This window comes from Carassius gibelio, chromosome A6, assembly GCF_023724105.1.
Source record: "Carassius gibelio isolate Cgi1373 ecotype wild population from Czech Republic chromosome A6, carGib1.2-hapl.c, whole genome shotgun sequence".
Lineage (NCBI taxonomy): Eukaryota > Metazoa > Chordata > Actinopteri > Cypriniformes > Cyprinidae > Carassius > Carassius gibelio.
Genome location: NC_068376.1, coordinates 24267673 through 24292752, shown reverse-complemented (window position 1 = coordinate 24292752; position 25080 = coordinate 24267673). Strand labels below are relative to the sequence as shown.

General features: G+C 41.6%; 1 protein-coding gene across 4 annotated transcripts; it reads right to left on the bottom strand.

Moving 5' to 3' along the window:
* Positions 1–1577: 1577 nt before the first annotated feature.
* On the bottom strand, positions 1578–24305 carry LOC128015830 (macrophage-stimulating protein receptor). Of its 4 annotated transcripts, none has more exons than XM_052600016.1 (21): positions 23807–24305; positions 21902–23172; positions 19640–19813; positions 18756–18881; positions 18415–18585; positions 16257–16417; positions 15937–16072; positions 15636–15772; positions 15345–15515; positions 15115–15208; positions 14824–15033; positions 14174–14320; positions 13934–14087; positions 13579–13668; positions 13231–13437; positions 13030–13110; positions 12384–12565; positions 11543–11652; positions 11232–11397; positions 10951–11087; positions 1578–2155 (listed from the first exon to the last, which is right to left on the bottom strand). In XM_052600016.1, exons 2-21 carry the CDS (start codon positions 23096–23098, stop codon positions 1939–1941), a joined length of 4068 nt encoding a protein of 1355 aa, XP_052455976.1. In that variant the 5' UTR covers positions 23099–23172; positions 23807–24305; the 3' UTR covers positions 1578–1938. The 4 variants fall into 4 exon arrangements, with proteins under 4 accessions (XP_052455976.1, XP_052455973.1, XP_052455974.1 ...); XM_052600013.1 differs by having other exon boundaries at positions 13579–13671; positions 23807–24241; XM_052600014.1 differs by having other exon boundaries at positions 13579–13671; positions 23818–24241.
* Positions 24306–25080: the final 775 nt, after the last annotated feature.

Here is a 25080-nt window from a genome sequence, read left to right as displayed (position 1 = left end):
AATATGTGAACTGGTTAATCTCATCCAGTAAGTAAAAAATGGTTTAAAGGCTAAAAAAGTTAAGTTTTTATAAAGTTTTTAAGTTTGTAAAGCATGATTTTTACAGTCATTTTACAGTTTAATATATTATCATAGACATTGCCCCGCTCACGTGGTATAAATTTTATATGTACAGGTCTGTAAAGTCTTTAATTGGAGCCTCAAAAAATCCTGCAGTGGACCAGCTAGCATATACAAATAAAGCATAATATCATGCCAGGAACTCAGACTTTAGCGTTGTTGTATCTCTTTATTTAAAATAATAATAATATTTAAACTGATCAAACCATATTTTAAGTAATCATATCACTCTTCCTTAAAGAAACCATTTACAGTGTACTCACCAGGCACAACGTGACAAAGCAAGTGATAAAAGTTATCCATCTCTTACACATTGTAAATCACAATGGGTTTATATTTCTGCAGCAATGTACTGGAAGCCTGTTGGACCAAATGTATATTAAGCATCAAACACTGACAAAGAATGTGTGACATTTTCACTGGCAGTGTGGACATAAAAATTGTTTAGTCACAGGAATCTTGCTGCATTGTGCCTGGATAGAACACAGTGATGCACTATAGTATGAGAAATAACTAAATAATGATCTTCAGTTGTCATTCAGTGTAAGAAACAAAACCATGTGCTTTAAAAAGTATAAAAACACAACACAGCATTCTTGCATAAATTGAAAAATAAAAAATGTTTAAAATATAAAATTCATTTAAAAGGTCCCGTTTTTCACACTTTGTTGAAGCTATGATTGTGTTTACAGTGTGCAATATAACATGTGTTCATGTTTCGCGTGTAAAAAACATAGTATTTTTCACACAATTCACCTATCTGTATACCACTGTTTTCACTGTAGTAATCCTTTTTATAATCACAGGAGCGTTTTAACTTACGAGATGCGCATGAAAATCGCATTCGATTTTTTTGCACAGCCCTAACATCTAGTTAACAAAGCTAAACAGCATTGCCCTTTGTGTAATAAGTTACAGAAACTGTTAAACGCACCAACTTAAATAATAAAATACACTTACCGGTTGTGGTGCATAAACATTGCCTTCTCCAGACAAAGAGGGAACTGCTCCATCTTTCAGGATTAATCTTTGTGCGAATTAAACACACATTAAACTGATTGAGATTGAGGAAGCTGTCCTCAGCAAGCTGTCCTCAGCAAAATGTGCTGCACATAGTTTTACATGTGGTTTATAATTTTTGGGAACCGAGTTAAACATAAATTGTAAACATTAATCTCTAAGTACAGCGTCCCTGAGAAGGCCAAACAAAGATGATTGGATTCTGAGATGAATATAACAGCGTTTCGACAACATGGCGACAAACACAAATGCAGCTCTTCCTCTTCTCCGTCGGAGCACAACAAGACCACGCCTCCGTTTTTGTATTTGTGTGGGCGGAGGTTAGTCAAAAAACTTTTTTTGTGTGACGTCATTACTGCAGGAACAAGAGGGATGTAGTCCAAACAGTTTTTTTGTAGGCGAATTCTGTTAAATAAAATATCTCGCTTGCATTGAACTTTGAGCTTTAGAATTTATTATTTATACTCTAACAACAACAACAACATTACACACTAACCAAAGTTTAAAACATGGGATCACGAAGAACGGGACCTTCAAAAAGTGCACTTGCCCCAAAATTTTTAAAATCCCAAAGATGTGACACCAGTTTGGTCATGCAAATAACACCACACAAAGTTCACAACAGCAAGACCATCTTAGACACACGAAAAGAATTCAGTTTGACACATGTTGGGATTCTCCAAATACAGCAGATCATCTTCAGTGCATGCTTTTTGGTTCCCAAACTTCACCGGACCATATAAGCCACTGAATCCACAGGATGAACGCAGCTCAAACTTATTTAATTCGAGACCAGGGTCAGGTGGAGTACTGGTCAGAATATTCGGAAGCAGGTGGGGCCGGGCAGAGTGAGGGGTAGGGCCGGGGCTGGTCCAGATTCACATATGTGATCTGCAGGTTGATGTAATGTTCCCCCTCAAGGCTGGAGTGGATTTCTTGAATGACTTTCACGAGACTAGGGAAACTTGGTCTCTTCTCAGGCTCAGGATTCCAGCACTGCAGCAGGATGGACCACCTATAATACAAAATCCAAAATTATTTTATCATCTATTTGCCCATTATGCCCAATTATGAAGCTACATGTAAACCTAAAAATTCCTGTTGGGTTTTCACAGCTGTTCCCCCATTTTTAAAGCGATAATATTGTTTTGTTATATTATTTTTATTATATTTAAGTTTAATATCTAATGTATAGTTTTTATGTTCTTTATGATCCACTTACAATGTTAATAAAAGTTTTCAAACAAAAAAAGTGTATACTTTTTCAAGACGGTTTACTCTTATCATTAGTTCCCTATCTGTCGGTCACTACGAGTTATGTCGACCGACAAATGGGGTCTCACTTGGGAGGCCAATCATCTCTGATTTTAAGAGAAAACGCCAATGAAATTGGCAAGTGGATTAACACACCTGAGCCACTCCCCGAGCCAGCGGGTATAAATAGGGCGACAGGTGCATCCACTCATTAGATTTTTGCTTCGGAGCCGAGTAGTCGATGAAGAAGATCACTACAAAGCCATTCATCTTTGTTTTTGTTGAACTGTTCCTGGTCGGTGTGACGGCGCGTTACAGCGGTGTCCCTGCGAGACGGCGATTCCCCTGGGCGCTTCGGCTAAAAGAGACAGTTCTAAAAGAGCAAATCACGGACGATTCGCGTCTTTTTCAAGATGCCGTTTCGTCCGTGTCCTTCTGGATGCGGTCGTTTCCTGTCTTCGGTTGACGGTCACGAGCGTTGTCTGCAGTGTCTGAGGCTGCGCTCGTGGATGATTCATGCGTCTACTGTGGGCGTATGAACATGGCAGCGCTGCGATCGCGTCTCTCACTCCTCAAGGGGAGTGCAGCAGACCCCTCTGTCGCCACCCGTCCCGGTCTCTCTGGCTCGAGCAGAAGGCCGCCGGCTGGCGCTCTGGGAGATTTGAGGATCACAGTGAGAGCTTCTCCGCCGGGCCACGCCCCACGGACCTCTCACTCCTCACGCAGCGACTGTCCCGTGCAGCTGCCGATTGATTCTGCTGGGCCGTCTCACAGCGTGTCTTTCGGTGCGCCGCCCGAAGACCAGATGTCGATTGCTGCATCGGGGGATGGGTTATCGACCTCTGAGGATGAAGGTTCGGCGGGGCTGCCCCCCTCGGGTGTTGTCGCTGCTGCCGAATCGGACTTGGAGTTGTCGGCCATGCTTGCCCGGGCAGCCGTGAGTATCGGACTGGAGGTGACTACACCGCCCAGTCCCGAGCCCTCACGGCTGGATGATTGGTTTCTCGGCGCGGGACGCGGCTCACAACCTCGTTCTGCTCCGGTGCCTTTCTTCCCGGAGGTGCATGAAGAGGTGACGAAGTCGTGGACGGCCCCTTTCACGGCCAGAAGCCGCTCTTCTCCCTCTTCCATCCTCACCACCCTCGATGGCGGGGCAGCCAGGGGGTACGTAGAGGTTCCCCAGGTGGAGAGGGCGGTTGCGGTGCACTTGTGCCCACAAAACGCCGCCACTTGGAGGAATCGTCCGCGCCTCCCGTCCAAGGCCTGTAAGCTGACGGCCGCACTCGCTGCCAAGGCCTACAGTGCCTCTGCCCTGCATGCCATGGCTATCCTGCAGGTACACCAAGCCAAGGCACTCAAAGCCATGCACGAGGGTGGTACCGACCCGGGGTTGATGCAGGAGCTGCGCACGGCGACTGACTTCGCCTTACGGGCAACGAAGGTCACGGCGCGGTCCCTCGGGAAGGCGATGTCCACGCTGGTGGTCCAGGAGCGGCATCTCTGGCTGAACCTGGCTGAGATGAGGGACATGGACAAAGCGCGCTTTCTCGACGCCCCCATCTCCCAGGCAGGCCTGTTCGGCGACACTGTCGAGGACTTTGCCCAGCAGTTCTCGGCGGTACAGAAGCAGACTGAGGCCATCCAGCACATCCTGCCCCGACGTGTCTCTCCGGCTGCCACCGTTCCGTCGAGGGTAGCGCCTCAGCCTGCTCGTCGCCGTGGGCGCCCCCCTGCGTCCTCTACGCCAGCTCCGCCCCGTGCTGAGAGTTCTTCGAGGCCGGCGCGTCGAGCCCCGCGCAGGAGAGCGGCGCCCCCCGTGTCACTCCCGGCTGCGAAGTCCTCCAAGAAGTCGACCAAGCGGCCCTGACACGGGCAACTCGGAGATGCGGAGAACTGCTCTTCAGGAGATGGCGAAGACAGCGCCACTCCTTCCCCCGGAGGAGGGCCGGGCGGAGAATCTTCAGTTTCTGTTTTGTTCTGTTCTGCCACTGGCCGGACGGCCAGTGGTACCCAGAGGTTCCCACCACTCCCTTCCGAGACCAGGTGGTGAACCTGCAAGCGCTGCCCCTGGAGGAGGCAGATCCAGCCTTGTCGTTGCTGTGTCCCGTAAGAGCGCTTCGCATATACGTGGACCGCACCCAGAGCTTCAGAAGCTCTGAGCAGCTCCTGGTCTGCTTTGGAGGTCAGCAGAAGGGGAAGGCTGTCTCTAAGCAGAGGTTGGCCCACTGGATAGTGGACGCCATCGCCTTGGCTTACCATTCCCAAGGCGAGCCGTGCCCCCTGGGGGTGAGGGCCCACTCCACACGGAGTGTGGCCTCCTCCTATGCGTTGGCGCACGGCGCCTCTCTGGCAGACATTTGTCGAGCTGCGGGCTGGGCGACACCTAACACCTTTGCGAGGTTTTACAACCTCCGTGTAGAGCCAGTTTCCTCCCGTGTGTTGGGTAACAGGTAATTGGCGGGAAGGGCTGGCTGGGTGTCTCGCTGGCTGCGCCATTCCCCCTAACACGGGGATGTGAGCGCCTTCTTCTCCCAGTAGAGTTCCCCGGTTGGCGTACCCTGGTCGAGCATCCTCCAGCACCCTCGGCGTCAGACTTGGCGGAGCAGTCTGTCGCCAGGCCCAGTACTGGCGTTAGCATGCCCGGAGCCGGTCAGCCCCTGTACTGGGCTAGGTGTCCATATGGCTGGGTTCCCTACGGGTAATCCCATATGTGTATTCTTCCACGGTAAGGTTTCCCTCTTGGCAAACCCGTGTCTTCCCTTGACAGATCGCTCTGTCAGTCTCTTCTGGCAGCCGTTCCATCCCTACTCCAAGGTAGGACCTGCCTCAGAGACCCTTTCCATATGTAGTACTGCCCCCTGGGTCAGTCCATATCGGTATATCCACATGTCACCTCCCTACGGGTAGGATGTGGTCTCCGTAGCGACCTTTCCTAAAGGCTCGCTTCCCCATTGTCTTGCCAGCTGAAAGAACAAATAGGGAAGATTTGAAGCTATCTTTCACTGAAGGTTGGAATCCCTTCCATTTTCTTTTGTGGGCGGAACAGCAGCATGGCCTTCTCCAGCAGCGATGTACTCACCCTTTGGCCCCTTCGGTACCAAGGTCAGTGAATTTGCGCTGGGGCTTTGGGAAGGTTACGACCTTAAGTGTAGCTTTTGTGGCACGCCAAGGCTTGTCAACAATTGCAGCGCCTCAGGGTTGTGACGAGGTTCAGGTTATGGCGTTTTCCATAGGACCCCATTTGTCGGTCGACATAACTCGTAGTGACCGACAGATAGGGAACGTCTCGGTTACGTACGTAACCCTCGTTCCCTGATGGAGGGAACGGAGACGTTATGTCCCCATGCCACAACCTTGAACCATTCGCTGTTGCCGGGACACGTTCTCGGCTCCTCAGCGTAAAACCTAATGAGTGGATGCACCTGTCGCCCTATTTATACCCGCTGGCTCGGGGAGTGGCTCAGGTGTGTTAATCCACTTGCCAATTTCATTGGCGTTTTCTCTTAAAATCAGAGATGATTGGCCTCCCAAGTGAGACCCCATTTGTCGGTCGACATAACGTCTCCGTTCCCTCCATCAGGGAACGAGGGTTACGTACGTAACCGAGACGTTCTTCTGGTGTTTAGAAATATTTTATAATTTTATATAATTTAATATATAAAATCAGACTGCTGAAAGACCTTGGCATCCATGGACAGGCTCTGCGACAGACAATTAAATCAGTCTCTGAAGCGGCCGAAAGAAGCAGCCAGTGGATATGGATTAAAAGGAAGGACCCTTGTTGGGCTCAAAGAGCATCAACATGACCCACTCACTAATCCCCCCCACTCTATAACCCACTTGAGAACCCAGGTCACAACCCTCCATGAAGAGGGTGAACAAGGTATGCGGTCAGCTCTAGGCTTGACTCAGGGAAGAGGACGCCTCCTGCCTTGCATAGTCCCGTGGGCTGCGCCATTTAAACAACTAGGCAATTTTCATGATTGGGCATGGGACACAAGCTCAGGTTTGATCACCCTGTTGCTGGCCACCTTTGATGAGGGTGTTTAGTATTGAAAGGCCGAAACACCCCATGATTCAAAGGCATACTACTGATGATGTGTCCCAAATTTACATCTTTCCCATATCTGAGGTACAGCTCCCACGCCACTCTTAACATCAAGGCAAACCTCATGTGCATACCATCCATTGGCACAATGGACAGTTTAACATCACGTCCCGTGTTTTTTTTTGATTCTGAATATCTGGACTTGTCCAGTGACCGCTGTGAAAGGACAGCTGACAACATAGGAAAGTCTGTGTGACAGCTTGGAGAGACTGCTGACTGGAGGGAATAGTCCCCACTGGGGCTGTCATGGGCTAGCTACCCATGGCGGCAGTCTCCGACGCTGCTTCAGTTTGTTGGAGACACCCGCTAAATGCTACAGAAAGTGAACAAAGGAACATACCCCCAGAGCCTGCGAGAGCGGGGGCGCAAGATGGCTCAATGACTGACAGCATGGTTACAGACTCAGGAACGGACATGACTACGAGCAAGAACACGGCACATGAGACAACCACAGCAGCAGCTGGACATTCTCTTCAAGTGTGCACCTGTGGCTGGGCGAAAATAACATCATTCAGGGGATTGAGGACCCACCAAGGAAAGAGAGGGTGCTTGAAAGAGCAGAGACAAGGGCCTCGCATTGACCAGTACTTCCTACGAAGCAACCAGTCAAATCAGTCGATTGAAGCACAGCGACGGGATAAAAACCAAAGTTCGCAGAGCATCAGTACCAGTGTCCCTGAGGAGGATAATACAAGCACAGAAATGCCGGTGGAGGAACCCACTCAACCACAGAGACCTCCCAAGGAGGAAAAGATCAAAGGGCACAGACCGAGTGTGAAGTGGCCCAAAGCTGTTGAAAAGAGAGAGTGGGAAATAATCAATAACGACCTGACAAAAATCCTGGAGCAACAAGTGGGCACAGCAGAGAAAAAGCTGGAAAGGATGGTTGACATCATCTACCACTATGGAGAAGAGCGCTTTGGAGTAAACGCTAGGAGAAGCAACAAAGCAATATCAGCACCAGCCAAATCCAGGAGGCAGCAAGAGATCGAAATTCTGGTCAGAGAGAGAAGGCAGCTGAGAAAGCAGTGGAAGAAGGCCTCTGATGCAGAGAGAGAGGGTCTCATGCTACTCCAGGGGGACATCAAGTGTCGGTTGGCAACCTTGCGAAGAGCAGAGAACCTGAGGAAACTTCGCAAGAAGAAGGAACACACAAGAACACGGTTCTACAAAAACCCCTTCAAGTTCGTTAAAGATCTCTTCGCTAAGGAAAAAAGCGGAATCCTGAAAATTCCCAAGGAGGAACTGGAAGAACATCTGGAAAAGGGCAACCATGACCCAAAAAGGCACGAACAAATAGTTATCCCACATGACATCCCACCTATTCAACCTCCCGAATTCAATCTGGAGACTGGCCCTCCAAAATGGAAGGAGGTAGAGAGTACAGTACGGCGCGCAAGATCAGCATCAGCCCCTGGGCCGAATGGAGTACCGTATAAGCTCTACAAGAACGCACCAGATGTGCTACGCTATCTTTGGAGGCTCATGAGGATAGTGTGGCAGAAGGGAATAATACCTAAGGGGTGGCGAAGGGCTGGAGGGGTGCTAATTCCCAAGGAGAAGGATGCGACAGACATTGGTCAATTCCGGCCAATCTGCCTTCTCAACGTTGAGGGAAAAATCTTTTTCAGCGTGATAGCACGGAGGTTGTCCACCTACCTGGAGAAGAACAAGTACATTGATACATCCGTACAGAAGGCCGGCATTCCTGGGTTCTCTGGTTGCTTGGAGCATACCAGCATGATCTGGCATCAGATCCAAGCGGCGAAGAAAGACAAAAGAGACATCCATGTCATCTTCCTTGACCTGGCTAATGCCTTTGGATCAGTTCCCCATAACCTCCTCTGGGAATCCTTCAACTTCTTCCATGTTCCATCATCTGTCACTAGTTTAGTAAAAGCCTACTTCGAAGACCTGCAACTGTGCTTTACAACAGCCGACTTTACAACATCATGGCAGCGCGTAGAAGTAGGCATCATGGCAGGCTGTACAATCTCACCCCTGGCCTTCACAATGGCCATGGAGGTCATCATCAGGGCTTCAAGATGGGTGGTGGGGGGTGAGCGAACTAAGAACGGGATCCGCCTTCCACCTATCCGAGCATACATGGATGACATGACCACTCTGACCACTACTGCAGCATGTACCAGGCGGCTACTTGGTAAACTGCAGGAGAACATCAAGTGGGCCCGGATGAAAATCAAACCGAACAAGTCACGAAGCATCTCAATAGTTAAGGGACAGCTTAAAAATTTGAAGTTCTGTATTGGTGATGACCCAATACCAACAGTTTCTGAGCAACCTGTCAAAAGCTTGGGTAGATGGTACAACGCAAGCCTCGGAGACAAAGACCAAGTGCAGCAAGTAAGGCAGGACATTACCAATAGTCTGGAAGACATTAACAGTACCCTACTGCCAGGGAAGCTCAAGCTCTGGTGCCTGCAATTTGGACTTCTCCCTCGGGTAATGTGGCCACTCACTGTTTATGAGCTCCCAATAACAACGGTGGAGAAGATGGAGCGAACCATGACTTCATACATCAAGAAATGGCTCGGCGTCCCATGCTGTCTGACTAACATCAGCCTCTATGGCAAAGGGGTCCTTGAACTGCCTATCACAAGCCTCACCGAAGAGTACAAGTGTTCTAAAGTGAGACTCCAGATGACTTTGAAGGACTCCAGAGACCAGACCATCAGCAATGCCGTTCCACTCCTGGTAACCGGACGGAAATGGACACCATCTGACGCGGTGCAGCAAGCTACCTCAGCCCTGAAGCACAGTGACATTGTAGGGCATGTCCAGTTGGGAAGAGGAGGCTTTGGCCTTACGGCAAGTAAGCCAACTTGGCGTAAGGCCTCAACATCAGAAAGGAGGAAAATGGTGGTCGAGGAGGTTCGTCGTCAGGAGGAGACGGAAAGAAGCGCAAAGGCTGTCTCTCTTGTCAGACAGGGACAATGGATGAGGTGGGAAGGTCTGGAGAGGAGAAAGCTTAGCTGGAGGGAGCTCTGGGAAATGGAGGCAAGCAACATCAGCTTCATCATCAGAGCCACCTATGATGTGCTCCCATCTCCAAAAAACCTCAACCAGTGGTATGGCGAGGACCCTACTTGTGCCCTCTGCCCAACTCCAGCAACTCTTAAGCACATCTTGGCCGGTTGTAAGACCTGCCTCACACAAGGTCGTTACACCTGGAGACACAACCAGGTCCTCAAGAGTCTGGCAGCAGCTCTTGAGAGCCAGAGGAATACCACTAACTCCCTGCCCCTGAGAGCGATCGATTCCATCACGGCCCCAACCTTCATCCGAGAGGGGCAGAAAAAGCCCAAACATCCCCCTACCAAAACAGAAGCTGGACAGCTAGCCATGGCCCGGGACTGGAAGATGCTAGTTGATATTGGCCAGCAACTAATCTTTCCACCTGAGATTGCAGTCACCACCCTCAGACCAGACTTGGTTCTCTGGTCCCCTTCATTGAAGACTGTTTATATCATAGAGCTTACAGTCCCATGGGAGAATTCAACGGATGAGGCCTATGAGCGCAAGAAACTGCGCTATATAGAACTGGCAGCAGACGCTCAACAACGAGGGTGGAAAGCGAAAGTCTATCCGGTTGAAGTGGGATGCAGAGGTTTTGTGGCTTCTTCTACCATCAGACTGCTGAAAGACCTTGGCATCCATGGACAGGCTCTGCGACAGACAATTAAATCAGTCTCTGAAGCGGCCGAAAGAAGCAGCCAGTGGATATGGATTAAAAGGAAGGACCCTTGTTGGGCTCAAAGAGCATCAACATGACCCACTCACTAATCCCCCCCACTCTATAACCCACTTGAGAACCCAGGTCACAACCCTCCATGAAGAGGGTGAACAAGGTATGCGGTCAGCTCTAGGCTTGACTCAGGGAAGAGGACGCCTCCTGCCTTGCATAGTCCCGTGGGCTGCGCCATTTAAACAACTAGGCAATTTTCATGATTGGGCATGGGACACAAGCTCAGGTTTGATCACCCTGTTGCTGGCCACCTTTGATGAGGGTGTTTAGTATTGAAAGGCCGAAACACCCCATGATTCAAAGGCATACTACTGATGATGTGTCCCAAATTTACATCTTTCCCATATCTGAGGTACAGCTCCCACGCCACTCTTAACATCAAGGCAAACCTCATGTGCATACCATCCATTGGCACAATGGACAGTTTAACATCACGTCCCGTGTTTTTTTTGATTCTGAATACTTTAACAACAGGGATATTAATAATATATTTATCTTGCTTTACTGCTTCACCATGAATTGTGATTTTCTAAATGCAAAATAGGTGTAAATGTGGACAGTTACATTAAAAAAATCCTTTAAATTATATATTTTCATAGCATAAATATCAAAAAGCCAAAGATAATATGATTCCTCATGATACAACCCTTTAAAAAAAATAAAAAAGGTAGGTAAATCATACAGGGAATTCAAGCAGTATTGTGGTTGTAGCAGTCGACGGCCTTTCATTAGATAGGTTGTAATGTCATAAGGGTCCACATCAGGATACGGACTGGCCCCTCTTGTCATCAGCTCCCACATCAACACTCCAAAAGACCACTAGAGGGAATAAAATACGTTACAATTTTTTTCCCTGACTCTCCTTCCAGGATGACAGGATCTCATCACTGAGATCACACTTATGTGATTGCAAAACTGTTATTCTTGAAATTTCTTGTTAGGTTTGTCCACATGTAAACTTACCACATCTGATTTGGTGGTGAATTTCTGTGTCTGAAGGCTTTCTAAAGCCATCCATTTGATTGGCAGCTTTGCTTTTTTGCTGTCCTTGATGCTGTAGTATTCCTTATCATAGACGTCACGTGCCATCCCAAAGTCAGCCACCTTCACTGTAAACGACTCATCCAGCCTAGGAAAATTGGATTCATTACATTTGTTAGAATTTTTGTGTCTATACTCTTTGCTCTTTAATAAGACAACAACAAAAAAACATTTTGGTGTATACATACATTACCAGACTAAATCAGATTAAATAAAGTTTGCCTCTTACTTACATGCAGTTACGTGCAGCAAGGTCTCTGTGCACAAATTTTCTGTTTGCGAGATACTCCATTCCTTTGGCTACTTGAAGCCCGAAGCCAATCAGGTCCTTCACTGTGGGACTCTGAACATGAAGGATATATTGTAATGAGGCAACATTTTAATGTAAAAGTTAACATGAATATACCTAGATTAAAAAGTTAAAATTAGTGGTCCATTGAAATGATATTACTCTGGGCCAAAAATTCAGGATGCACTTGGCCAAAAGCTGAATCCAAATCCAAAAATACATTTTATTTATTAATCAATCAATAAATCAAACTTATTAACATTAAATAATGAATAGGTACAGTACAAATGAATATGTAAAATAGTACATATATTTGGCAAAATGCTGCTTTCTTGGGTTATTGGTCTAGCTATCTATTAAGTTTATTGTCAGAATGTCATGAGATAAATACTGTATAACGTTACATGGAATTATTCACAAGTTGCTTTATTGATGCTTTTTTGTGATTGAAACACTGCTAGAGCAATTTTTATGAGACACGATACATTTCACTAAGTACTGTATCGTTCTGTTTCGTACGGATGTTCATTCATACATATTTTGTGCTATAACTAGTAGTAAGGAGGAAAAGATGATTGGATCATGTGTTGCTTGAACAGAGATGGTGAAAAAATAGGGAATTTTAAAGGTGAGACTTTCTTTTATATTAAAAGTAACGAAGCACAAAGCTTATTGTGATTATTGGATGGCAGGTGCACTACAAATAATGTTCAGTGAAGTTTACACATCAACAGAAAACAGTTGTAATATCGATATGTAGAATGGTATAAAATAAATGTGTTTACCCTCTGTGGAGAGCGAATAAAATGCCGAAGGTCTCCATGTTTCATGTATGGCAGGATCACCAGGGGAAGTCCATCACTGGGAAGCACAATGCCCAAGAGGGACAGGACATGGGGGTGGTGGAAGGCCTTCATAAAGATTCCTTCTCTTAAAAACTGCTCCACCTCTTCCAGATCAGTGATCCCTTTCAAGAAAAATTGAGAAAACCATATTTCCTTTATTTTTTCTTTTTTTTTTCATAATTACTGGGCATTACAAAGCCGTATGTAAACTCTAACGTAAAATATTGTAATATCAATGTTTTTTATAAGCTTCATACACTATAAAGCTAGGCATGCAGAATTTATCTATTTAATACCTAATGCTCACTTAAAAGTTAATCTTTAATAACACTAATACTTTAGTAACTCTGTTAAATGAAATCTTAAGCAAATTTCTAAATAAAGATACATTTTGAATCTGTATTCTAATTGTGTGAATCTGTGTTCTAATTTTTTTTTTTAATTAATTTTCGTTTTTAATATTTGTTTTAATTTCTTTTGATTATTACATTATTTTCCATGACATAATAATAAAAAAATTATAACTGTATCATCCACAGTTTTAATATTGGTGTGCCCCTATTTAAAACAGCATTAATTTACTTACTATTCAGTGATTTGACAGCACAGTGGATCTCTTTGTCATCACTATCATTAAGATATCCATGATACACTGTCCCAAAATGACCTAGAAAAGATTTGAGAATGATGCGAGTGTGTGAAAGAGGATGTACTATTAAAAAAAGAGAAAAAGATGGAAAACAGTGTAGCAAATCCAGATGGATTGTCGTTGCCCTAAGATATGTACCTTTGCCGATGATTTGGTCATGCTGGATTTTAACCTTATTATGTGGGATCAAAACATTCTTCACCTCCTCCAACAGATCTAGCCGGAGAGCGGACACAGAGATGGTCTGAGATTGAATCAAAGCAGCTGCTGCAGACTCCATCGAACCAGCATAAGGCAGACTGGAGGATGTCGTGCTCAAGCCGTGGAATGGAGAAGCTGTCAGACCTACAGAATGCACAGTTTATGTTCATTGAAGAATGGACGCTCTCCATGAAGATTCGATGTGCCAAGATGGGCTATATACTCTTTGGATTATAGGTAGTGTCTCCATGGTTAGAAAAACTTTAGGACTTCAGGTTGTCTCACCTCTTCTGTAGTCACCATCAGGTGATCTGTCATAATTCTCCACTGTAGTACGAGTTGAACGCAGTGATAGTCGAACCTGAGCAAGTGCAGCTGCTGACCAAAAAAAATATTTAGTATTTTTTTTTTTTTTTGAGGGGGAAGGGGCGTACGTTCACAAATGTTTTTTTTTTTTTTATACATTTTTCATTCCGCTTACAAAAAATTATCAAAAATAATCATAATGAAAAGCAAATATTTTCCATATATTTTTAAAACTTGCTTTAAAGTATAATAATTACAAAATTATTTTACAGCGCTAAAAAAAATATCCTTTAATTTTGGAAAAAATTGAGTTATTTTGACAGAACGCACTTACATTTCTTTTTCTTGCGCTCTCGTGCTATGGCTACGTAGGCCAGAGCTGCTCCCACACCGACTGCAGCCAAGATGCCCAGCACCATGCCCACAATAAAATTGTTGTTTGTTCTTACTACTAAACCAATGTCATATTCTTCTCCGTTCACTAGCAACTGAGACACACAGTGTGATAGAGCAGTGCATCAGAAATGACATGCAGAGCCAACTTGAACTTATTACAACTTATTAAAACTCTGACCTTAACTGGTGCCCCCCGGCTATTGATAGTCAGATTTTTCGGGATCCTGCAGGTGATCTCCTTGTCCAGAACTGTAGCCTTGCAATCCACTCCATCAATTGTCATAATGATTTTCATGCAATCAGACACCAGGGCTAGTTTTTTGTGCTGGAATAAAAAAAAAGTGATTAGATTAATCTACAATGGAAGAATAATTTGATTGTCACTGTAAATGTCATAATTTAACATGATTTGGCAAATCATTTATTGTGTTGTTTTAATTGTAATTCATGTCCGTCATTGTATTTTGGCCAGAAAAAAAATATGTGAAGAGAAAAAAATATTCAAATATTATTACAAATAAATTACATTTTTGTATATATTAACATTAAAAAAAGGTTATTTTAAATTGTATTAATATTTCATACTAATAATGTTTTTACTGTATTTTTGATTAAATGCAGTCTAGGGGAACATAAGAGACTTATTAAAAATCAATTTTAAAAAAAACAACACTTTTTGGAAAAATTATTCTACGACTTTTGACCAGTAGTGTATTTAACATATATATTATATATAAATATTTTACAAAAACAACACATGAAGACATGTGGCCTGGTCGGACCATATACAAGACTATATAACAACACTATATAACCACTGAGACGAACATGCAATGAGACTTTGTCCTGCCCTGGGCTGAGCTCAAGCACATGGTCTTCTGTTTCAAACTTGATGGGTTCTCCATTAGCATGGCAGGTAAAATTCTGAGGCAGGAGTTCCTTTGCTCCATCCAGATCCACAGTGAGGATTCCTGTTGATTCCTCACATGGAGGGCTTGTGCACTCCATTTGGTTGGGATTCCCTTGACCAACACACACCTAAGGGGGTATAGCATCCAATAAGTGGCAACATATATACTACTAATAAACATGGCTCTTCAAAATGCTAGCTAGTCCTACTTTTTGCACAGGTGTCATGCTATTGCCTCTGTAGTTAATGATGGCTTGGGAAACAGAGTCCAGATTCTGTCCGATGATGGTAATTTTTGATCCACTTCATTGCAGCAGGACCCCAAAAAATACATATTGAACCATTTAATGGTCTTTCACATCACTATTACTTGTATATCTACTGTTAAAGATGCCATTAAATGTTTGTTACAGAAAAAAAACTGAATGTTTTGACTCACCTTCTGAAACCACAGTTGGGCTTCACACCCGTCACCTCAGGATTCCCAATATAGCTGAACGTTTTTGTGGCTAAAATAGTTGATTCATCAATTATAACCTTCACATCTACTTCTAAAGTCTCCTCAACACCTTCAGACCTACAAACAATAGAAGTCCCATCCCCGGAGACGCTGTGGAGAAACAATAGTAGGAAAATACTCAAATCTAAGTGGTTAAAAATAATGCTCTACACTGGAATTCTTATTATCTTTTTTAAACCATGACTAACAGTGAATTTCTGGCACAATAACCTTTCAACAGGGCAAATTCTGTCTCCAAGGCTGACAGTTCTGCTTCCACCAGCATCCAGATGTTTTCCTGACAGGGTGATCAGAGTTCCTCCAATCTTAGGTCCAAAGCCTGGACTGATATCTGTGATTTCTGGGGTCTGATGGGAGATAAAGTATGCAAATAGCGTTATCAATCTAAATTTGGTTTAGTTTATCTAATTGATCAGCAGCAGTACTGCTAACCAATATTTCTTGATAATCTATATGTCAAACCATTTAATCGAGTGTAGTAATTAAAGGCTGAGAATGTTTTGCTCATTACCACAAAACTGAAGCCTTGAATGCTAGAATTCCCAGAGATGAAGTATCCACTTTCCACACTCTGTTCATCCACTTGCACTGTTACATCAATATTTTGCTCCGGGTCAGACACCTTACTATCAATCCTACACACCAGCCTGAGAAAAGAATGTTAAATTACAATCATGAACACCGGTGTTGTTACGGTTAACTAAAACTAAAACTATTAAACAATGTTTTAGTTAACTGAAATGAAATAAAATCTGAAAAATATATGGAAAACCTAAAAACTGTATTTATCAAACCTTTCAGTGCGAAAATTCAAATCTGTGTGTTACTTACAGGGAGCTGCTGCTTTTTTCTGGTATAATAGTGCAGCCACTGTTTCCTACTTTGACCTGGTGAGAGGTTTGAGTGATAGCAGCTCGGGAAGAAGACTGGAAGTTCCAGCCACAAAGAGTGATCTCACTCTTACCTTTTGAGGGCACCGTGCTGGGAAAAAACTGAAAAGCAAAAGTGGATTCGTGCAAAAAAAAAAAGAAAAAAAAAAAAGCTCATTTTGTGGTTGTGCATAAAGTTAATAATAATTTTTTTTACAATTATGTGACAATAAATAAATGACAAAGGCCTGAAATATTACGATACGCAATGTATTTATTATGAACACGATTTAAACAACAAAGTGATCTTACTCCTAATTGATGATTCAGCTGTTCAACCTAGCTTTGACGTGATTACATTCGTGTGATCACTCTTTGTTCGTCCCTGTGATTTGAACATTCAAGTCTAACCTAGAGAGCAGCTGTCATGTATTTGTATGAGACAGCTTCACAAAGTTACCACAGGGGTATGATGCTAATAATTTTATATTTTTCAGTCTAAGTTAAAACTTTTTTTTTGGCTCATTTTATCAGTAAAGGAAAAATGACTAATAATTCTTCACACCTGAATATAAGGAGTTTTTTTTTTCAGCCTTTATGGTCAACTACATACTGTATTTATCACACTCGTTGCCTTCTCTAGTGCAGCTCAACCAACTCTCATCCCATTAGTCGATATTTGTTGTAGTCCAAACAAGTTGTTAGTTGTAGTCTTTAAAAAGTGATTTTTGTTGAATAAAATATCTCCTTTTGAATTGGACTTTGAGCTTTGTAACTTTGCAGAACTTTTTTATGCTGAAATAGCAACATTACAGACTAACTAAAGTTGAAAAAGTGAAAAAGCATAATAGCACTCCTTTAATAGGCATTATTAAACCGTTCATAAATGCAGCTATAAATGTTTTGCTCTTGAGCATATCTATAAAGTTCAGTGTATTTTCATACTATTTTAAGGATCAGTTTATCATTTATAAATTATTACGTTATTTACAATATATATATATATATATATATATATATATATATATATATATATATATATACTGTATATAATGCTTTGATCACAAGAGATTCATTCAAATACACTGATTCATCCAGTAATGAATCAAGTAAATGTTGAATGAGTCATTGATTCATTCATAAATTACATGTGATTTTGTTTAGTTGTCAAATGTTTTTTCTTTTAGAATTGTGAGAGAACCACAACCTCCAATAAATCTCAGTTTATCCAGAGTCGTTCAGCTCTATTTTGCACAGAGTGATGATTTTTGTTTATGGTATTCAGCTGCGACTAAATGTTTTACAAAAAGAGACAGAATAGGTCTGTTTGATATCTAAGTATTTGACCTTTTTTATATTACAACAAAAAAATGTATCTCACTGGACTCGAAGAATCGAGTTTGTGCTATTTCATTTTAGTATTCTTAAATGGGGAACATTTTACAAAATAAAGGTCCTTATGCAATCAAATGAGTTCACAGCCAAAGCTGACACTGACACAGGAGTGGGAACCCGTCCACATAGATCCAGCGTTTTTGGAAAGTGAAACCGATATTTTTTGAAACCAGATCCCAGAGTGGATAAATCTGAATATAAGTCTTTGTGTTTTCGTGTGGACGGGGCCATATGTATACATTTTTTTAATTATGATGTCATCCCACATGTCGACCTTAGTCAGACACCGCTACATCACGTAAGAGCAACAATGGTTTGTATACAGCGGGCAAGGTTTATGCACATGCTCCAATTCTTCTTCTTCATTTTTAGTATATCTCTGTGACAAAATTACAGCGCCACATACTGATCTGGCATGTATACTACATTATTTTTTAGTCGTTTTCACTGGACACAGATATTTCTTGATATGACGCCGTGTGGACTGGATTGTTTTTTAGAACGAGGGAAAAAAAGATCGGACTGGGGTAAGCTCCAGCTTCGTGTGGACGTAGCCTGAGAGTCCAGCAGGTACTGTGGTATACCCTGACCTGCCCTGAGATGACTACAAAGACTCTGAAGCAGCCTTCATATAATCAGTACACACTCACTTTAAATTATAAATGCAAACTTAAAATACAGACAGTTTATTGTCCCATTTATTGCCCAATTATTCAATGTGTTACCTGGGTGATAACTGGAGGGCAGGAGTTGTTACTCCACTGATCGTCACACTGATGCATTTGACAACAGACTCCATTGCACCAGCCACATCCCATAAACTTGGGGGCATCTAAACACACTGAACAGTTGAGGAAATGGGCACAGCCTGGACCTCTGGGAGACACATTTATCAGCTGTACATACAGGATGAAGAGACAGGTTTGAGATCGGACAGATGTAAACACAGAAAAATGCAACTGAAATCTATGAGTCACTTTTGGTCGTTGTGTTTTCAAACCTTAAACCTTCAGTTCACTGCTGATGGCTGATAAGATTTTGAACTGTACAGAATAAATGTGCATACCTTATTTCCAACAACAAACAGCAGAGACTCTGAAGAACGAACAGCAGCTATTCGTGACACTTTCTGCTTATCTTCCACAAGAGAGTAGTTGGCAAAAAGTACAAGAGACGATTTGCTCAGAATAACCTGAAAAGTAAAGTACTTTTTTTACGTCAAGACCCAAAACCACACAGGAAACAGCTACACAAATATAAAATATACATAATATTTGTCCTTATAAAGGAAAAATCCATTCACTGTCTCCATCCAATAGAGGTCTGGTTTATGATTGTATTGGCCATTGACTAGCAGGAAAGATATGAACTTTAATGTTCTAAACAGTTGGTAAGGAGAGGATTCTATGAAAGCCTCCATTGAGATACTCACAAATCTGATTAAGTCAGAATTACAAGATATGATCTCAGAATTCAGACTTTTTTCTCACATTTCTGATTTACATCTAGTGGTTCTGACTTTTATCCTCAGTATACTGAGTTTCACAATTCTTTTTTTTTCAGCATGAAATAAAACTTTTTTTTTTAGAAGTTAACTGCAACTTCTTAAAGCATAATTCTGACTTTTCTTGAAATTGTAAATTTATCGCTCACAATTTGGACTTTGGACTATAAAAACAGATATAAATTCTGACCTTTGTGTCAAAATTGTTAAAACCTCTCAATTTTGACATTTTTCCAAAGAATTGTGAGTTTTTACCTCAGAAAAAAAGATTAGAATTGTGAGATAAAAATCTATTTAGGGGCTCTTAGACTGGTTTCTGAAACACCCTAGAAGAACTTCAGAAACATGTTAGCTCCCCATTAAAGCGTAAGTAAATTTCAGTAAGGTGCCAGTAATTTTTCACAATATTTGAACAGGAATCAGTTTCTTCCAAAAAAAATAATAACCTGAAAGAGCCTTCCATCTTCCGTGCCAATGTGTGCCACAGTCTTGGTCTCAATAGTTGTCACCAGAATAGAAGTAAAGAGCACATTGTTCATCTGCCTATTGAAGAAGTCCACTCTGTAGTAAGGCTTTGCCACCATCGTGGGGACAGCACGGCAAGTCAAACCATCTCGGTTCTAGACAAAATAAATCAAAATAGTGGCTGAATAAATATATATTGTGAATGCAAAAACAGTTTTTTGCTGCAACTTTTTGCTGCTTAGCAAGAAATATATTTAAAAATCAGGGTGTATACAGCATATACAGGAATTGTCAATTTGCCTAAATGAAAACTGCTAAATTAGCAACTGCAACAATATACACTCTATATTTTCAATGGACTGTTCCATGTTTGTTACAATTTTTTACTGGCTTCAAAAGTGTGGCACTGTGACAGAAAAAATACATCCACTTCAACAGCAACTCCAGTGAAAAGGAAGTAACAACTTGTAAACGGAAGGCTACAGACACAATCTGGCACTAATAAATGATTTGATTCCTGCCCCCAAAAGCTTGAACCAAATTAGGATTTGTGGGATATTTGCAGTCTTTCAGGAGTAACGCTCACTGAATAAATAGGAAGCGAACATGTACTGTCCAGTCAGGATTTAATTTCCATTGCAGTAGAAATTAATAAAACATAAGAGCAGATGCTATCATATATGTTGACTTTTTCTCCTTCCATGGAACACACATTTTAAAGAGTTTTCCGACTTTCTAATGTTTCAAAAAGGATGTAAAGTTACCCTAAAAGTATGATTAAAGTGGTCTCAATTAATATGTTAACACAGTGAGCATGATTTCACGAAATACAACATGTTCCTGGAACAAAATCCTTGTTGATTCAATCATCCAAATAGAACTGAGATATAACTTTTCATAAAAAATCTGTTTTAGGCTTACAATCGGGGTTAGGTGCTTCTATACCCTTGTTAATCAGCTATCATTTCCCACTGCTTTATAGGAACATTTTTGGGGGGGTAGGGTTAGGTTTAGGGGTATGGATTGGGTTAAGTCTATATTTTTGGACAATAATGTTGATCCAGGATCAACAAAAGATGTTTATCCAGGAACATTTCTTACTTGGTAAAACCACTGCGACCACATTTGGTTGTTATTCACTGGAAATCTTGACCTCCATCAAGGAGACATTTAAGAGTTGAAAAAAGATAAATTACTCTTTCGTTGTCTGAACTATGTGCTTTTGAAACTTACTGATCCAGTTGAGTAAATAAGCGAAAATAAAAAAATAATTTCAGAACAACTGATAAACGGATTTCTGTAAAATAATGGAATTTCAAGATAGCAAAAAAAAAAATGTAAATAAAGATTTAAGTGCGATATACAGTGAGATGTTTTATTTCAGCCAACCTCTTCAGTATTTCTGTTCTACTGGTTAAAAACAAACTGTTGATGTGAGTATTGAATATCCTGACACTACAGGCTCTCTTTGACTTATCAGCTCTGGCTCCTAGCCTGTTTAAGATCTGTTGAGGGATAAAGCCATACTCAGCACAAACGTCTGCCACAGAAAGTTCAGTCTAATATTAAGGTATTGAGTGACGTAATAAAGTTCATGTACGAGCATGTGGCAGCTGGTATCTTTAAAACAAAAAATTGGACTTCATGAATTTATCAACACAGCAGAGACTTCCAAAACACATGTAATAACAGTGTATGATGAAGCCCGACTCTCACAGCATGACCCCTGAGCAAGTGCAGCTCAACATTTGATTTTAAACGAAAATAAAATGTTTGTGTGAGTAATTCCCTGACACTGGCTTTACTAACCCATCAAATATTTTACGGTCCACTCCTTTTAAGGTATTGGTTGTGCAATATAAACTAGAACAATTGCATAAACCCTTTAAATAAGCACAAAATGAAGGTGGTTGCCAGAGTGTTCTGGGGGTTTCTATAACATTGCTAGAGCATGTTGCATGCCTGCTATGATGATGATGAGGGGTTGATAGGGTTCCGACTCGAGTGTGTTCTGGGGGTTGCTACGGCATTGTGAGACAATTGCCATGGTGTTTGGGGGTTGCTAGGGCATTGTTAAGTTACTATTGTGTTTGGGGGCTATGCAGGGTATGCAGTCCCAATTTCTTACAGACACAAAAAAATGGGGGTTCTCAGGAGCAGGCTGGAGAAACACAGATTTATTAATAAACAAGACCACACTAACGTAAAATGTAATGGAACTGCAGTGAGAAACACAAACTCACCTCACGTGGGCACATTTCACAGGGCTGAAAATGGCACAATCCCCGAGGGATCTGCTCTGTCCCACTTGAGCAGCAGGACTCTACCCCTTTCTCAATCTCACGGTTCACATCATCTATTGAAAATGCGCACAAGGCAGACTGTTTGACAGGATTCCCCTTATCATCGGTTACAGCAAACACACCATAAAGAATTGAGCTTTCCGTCTTTACTCCTAGCTCATCGGCCAGCTCCTTGCCAGCCGTACTGAAATGAGCAGCTTGAACCGAGTTGTACAGTACATCCTTAATCCATTGGCTCCTTTTCCTGCGTTTGGGCTCAAAACGGCACTCCAGAACAATTTCCCTGTACATCCAAGGCTCACTGTCCTTGATCGGCAGCCGCCCAAGATGGGTCTGCAACTTGGCATTTGGTTTAATTGGGCTCTCCCACTGTACAGATAAGAAATACACATATTCTGGCGTAGAGAATGTATAGATGTAGTCGATGGTAAACATATCCTGGAATTCAGGAAGAACTGTCAGACCCTTCACTTGGCTGTCAAAACCATCTTCTGTGGCAAGTACACGACGAATAGAAAGGGACTGTTTGCCAAAAGTTCCAGCAATGGTGGTATTGATGGTTGCTGCTGTAAAGAAGAATGTTGAATAACCATCTTCAACTGCGCTGACCTTTGTTCCCAGAGGACTAGCGACACAGTCTGGACAAGCTGAGTGTGAGTTGACCTTTTTATCAAAAAAACATTCAGAGTTGGAGGGTCTTGCACTTTTATTAAGCTTAACGAGGTTACAGACTCCATACTGGGTACTCCCACAGATATACAGTACGTTAAAATAGTCCAGAGGCTCTAAAACAAGAACTTGGTTATCCGTGTCCAGTGGCGTTCCTGGTTTATTCTCAACACCACAATGACAGGTTTGACAATCTGGACTGCCAACTGGCCCGGTTCTTACTTCCCACAGTTTGGTGAAATTTTTGTCCAAGGCTTCAACCACATTTTGTGAGGCCACATAAACCTCATCAAAATTTTCATTAACAGCGATGTTCTGTATGGCTTTTTCAGTTTGGAAAAAGGAGCTAGAGTAGGAAACAGAAAAGTTTATGTTCATTTGTGGGACTGTAGGACATGATTTTAGTGCACAGGTCAGATGTATCTGCAACCAGACACATTTTAACAAGGTCCTAGGGCTGAAGAACATCTCCGCTGTCCTATGTAGCCTGAGGCGAATGGATTTCACTGCTATTGCTAATACATGATGAAGATAAACAGGACCTTTGAATAGGAAAATAGAGAAGAAAGAGAGATCAATATGTACACTGTAAAATTGATTTTACATGATTATGTCAGAACATCCATTCCATCCTTTCACAGTATCTTGTCATTAACTTTAACAATAAGACGCGCTAAAGAACAGTAATGCAACCACTGATCTATTTATCCCTATTGTAGATTTATTATAGAATAAATAATACAGCATGAAGGCGTTCCCATGTTTGGCACTTTAATATTTTGGCGGAAACTATGGTTACTGTGGTAATATTTTGTAAGTGAACTCGTAAAAACAATTACGCAACATATATTTAAGAGAACGATTTTCTTTTTTTCTTTTTGCTTTTTTTTTTACTGTAATGTTAGCAATAGGACATTACATAAACTCCTTCTAACGAATTTCTGACAGTCCAAAAAAAATAATATCCAACTTAACGCGCAATTTATCATCAAACATGTCACAGTGTAACTAGCTTTGATTTTCGTGTTTAGTCAAGGAATTAATTCATACAGTTTACCAACTACGCTGAGGCTAAGAAATATTAACTAAAATGTGACCTATGTCGTGGACATGTTACAAAAATTCTAAGAAGTAAAAGGAGAAACTGTATTGATTATAAAAAGTGTGTGAATTTACCTGAGGCTCACCTGTGGCCTTTTACCTCTTCCTCAGAAGTCCAATGAAGAGTGATCGTGCGCACTAAAACGACTTACAAAAACTCCACTGAAAACGGTAGAATTAATTGTACTTAAAGTTAAACATATCTGGGAAAAAAAAAATCTCAAGTTTAACTGGTTTTTCGTACGGGACAGTTTCGACTTCTTGTAATCAGCATGAGATAGAGAATGCGTTCAATCCCCCATTGACACAGAACACGCCTAGACACCTCACAAGGAAGTGATGTTGCTCAATCCTCCCCAAACCTAAATATCTCCCCAGGGATTACAATAATTAAGGCAAAATTAAGGTTTGCAATCCCCCTCCTTGTCTAAATAGCATTTAAGCCCATATATAATTTATGTCTACAAACATTTGAATTTCCTTGGCTTGTGGTTGTGATTTTCAGTTCTGTTTCGCATTTTTGAAGGAATGCAGGGAATTTGTTCTCATGCAGGCTATAGGCTATTTTGGGGAGAAGGGGGGGGGGGGGGGGGCTGTGACGTCAGTAGACTTTTCTTTCTAATGTAGGTATGTAATAAACCAGCAATCAAAATAACCTATACTTAAATACATGCATACATACACTTTACATAGAGGTTTCGGTGATATATGAAAAATTAACAGCTGTTTCACACTACTATACTTTCATGTTGGCTCAGGAGGGAGGGGGAATTGGTTGAGTGTTCTAACGTGTTTTGGGTGTGCTATATTCTGAAGCTGAACGTGAGAGACATTTTAACATACATAGCAGATTATGTAATTTTGGATTTCCACGTAAATTAAATACAGATGTTATTATTATTACTTCTTGTGTTTGCTAATTCTAAAATATATGCCACTGTCTATATAAGAAAAAAATTATAATTGCTTATTCCAAAATATTTTTAAAAAAATATTTATTTGTCTAAATATATAAATAATGAATGTTAAATCATTTATAGATAATTATTATTTTATTATTATAAATTGCTTTTATTTATTTGTGTCTTTTCTGTAGTCAATGGAAAAAAAAAAGAATGTGCCTAATGAGTAGGATGTCATTAATTACTTGCGGGATAACACTTAAGACAAAAAAAATTTTTAGGCTATAATTTAATGTTTCGAAATTATATTGGCACATTTGGATCTTAGTGAGTTACATCTTGGTTCCACGAATTTAAATTATATATATATATATATATATATATATATATATATATATATATATATATATATATATATATATTCACATTTTTTCATAAGTTTTTGAT

Bases quoted from the DNA above. Each gene is read 5' to 3' on its own strand.
- LOC128015830 (XM_052600013.1), bottom strand. From the start codon at position 23,098: ATGTTCTTCAGCCCTAGGACCTTGTTAAAATGTGTCTGGTTGCAGATA. The intron at 14,321-14,823 runs GTTCGTCTCAGT...TTTTTATTCCAG, and splicing joins AGGACAAAGTCTCATTGCAT to CACAAAAAACTAGCCCTGGT. The intron at 11,088-11,231 runs GTAAGTTTACAT...TATTCCCTCTAG, and splicing joins TCACCACCAAATCAGATGTG to TGGTCTTTTGGAGTGTTGAT.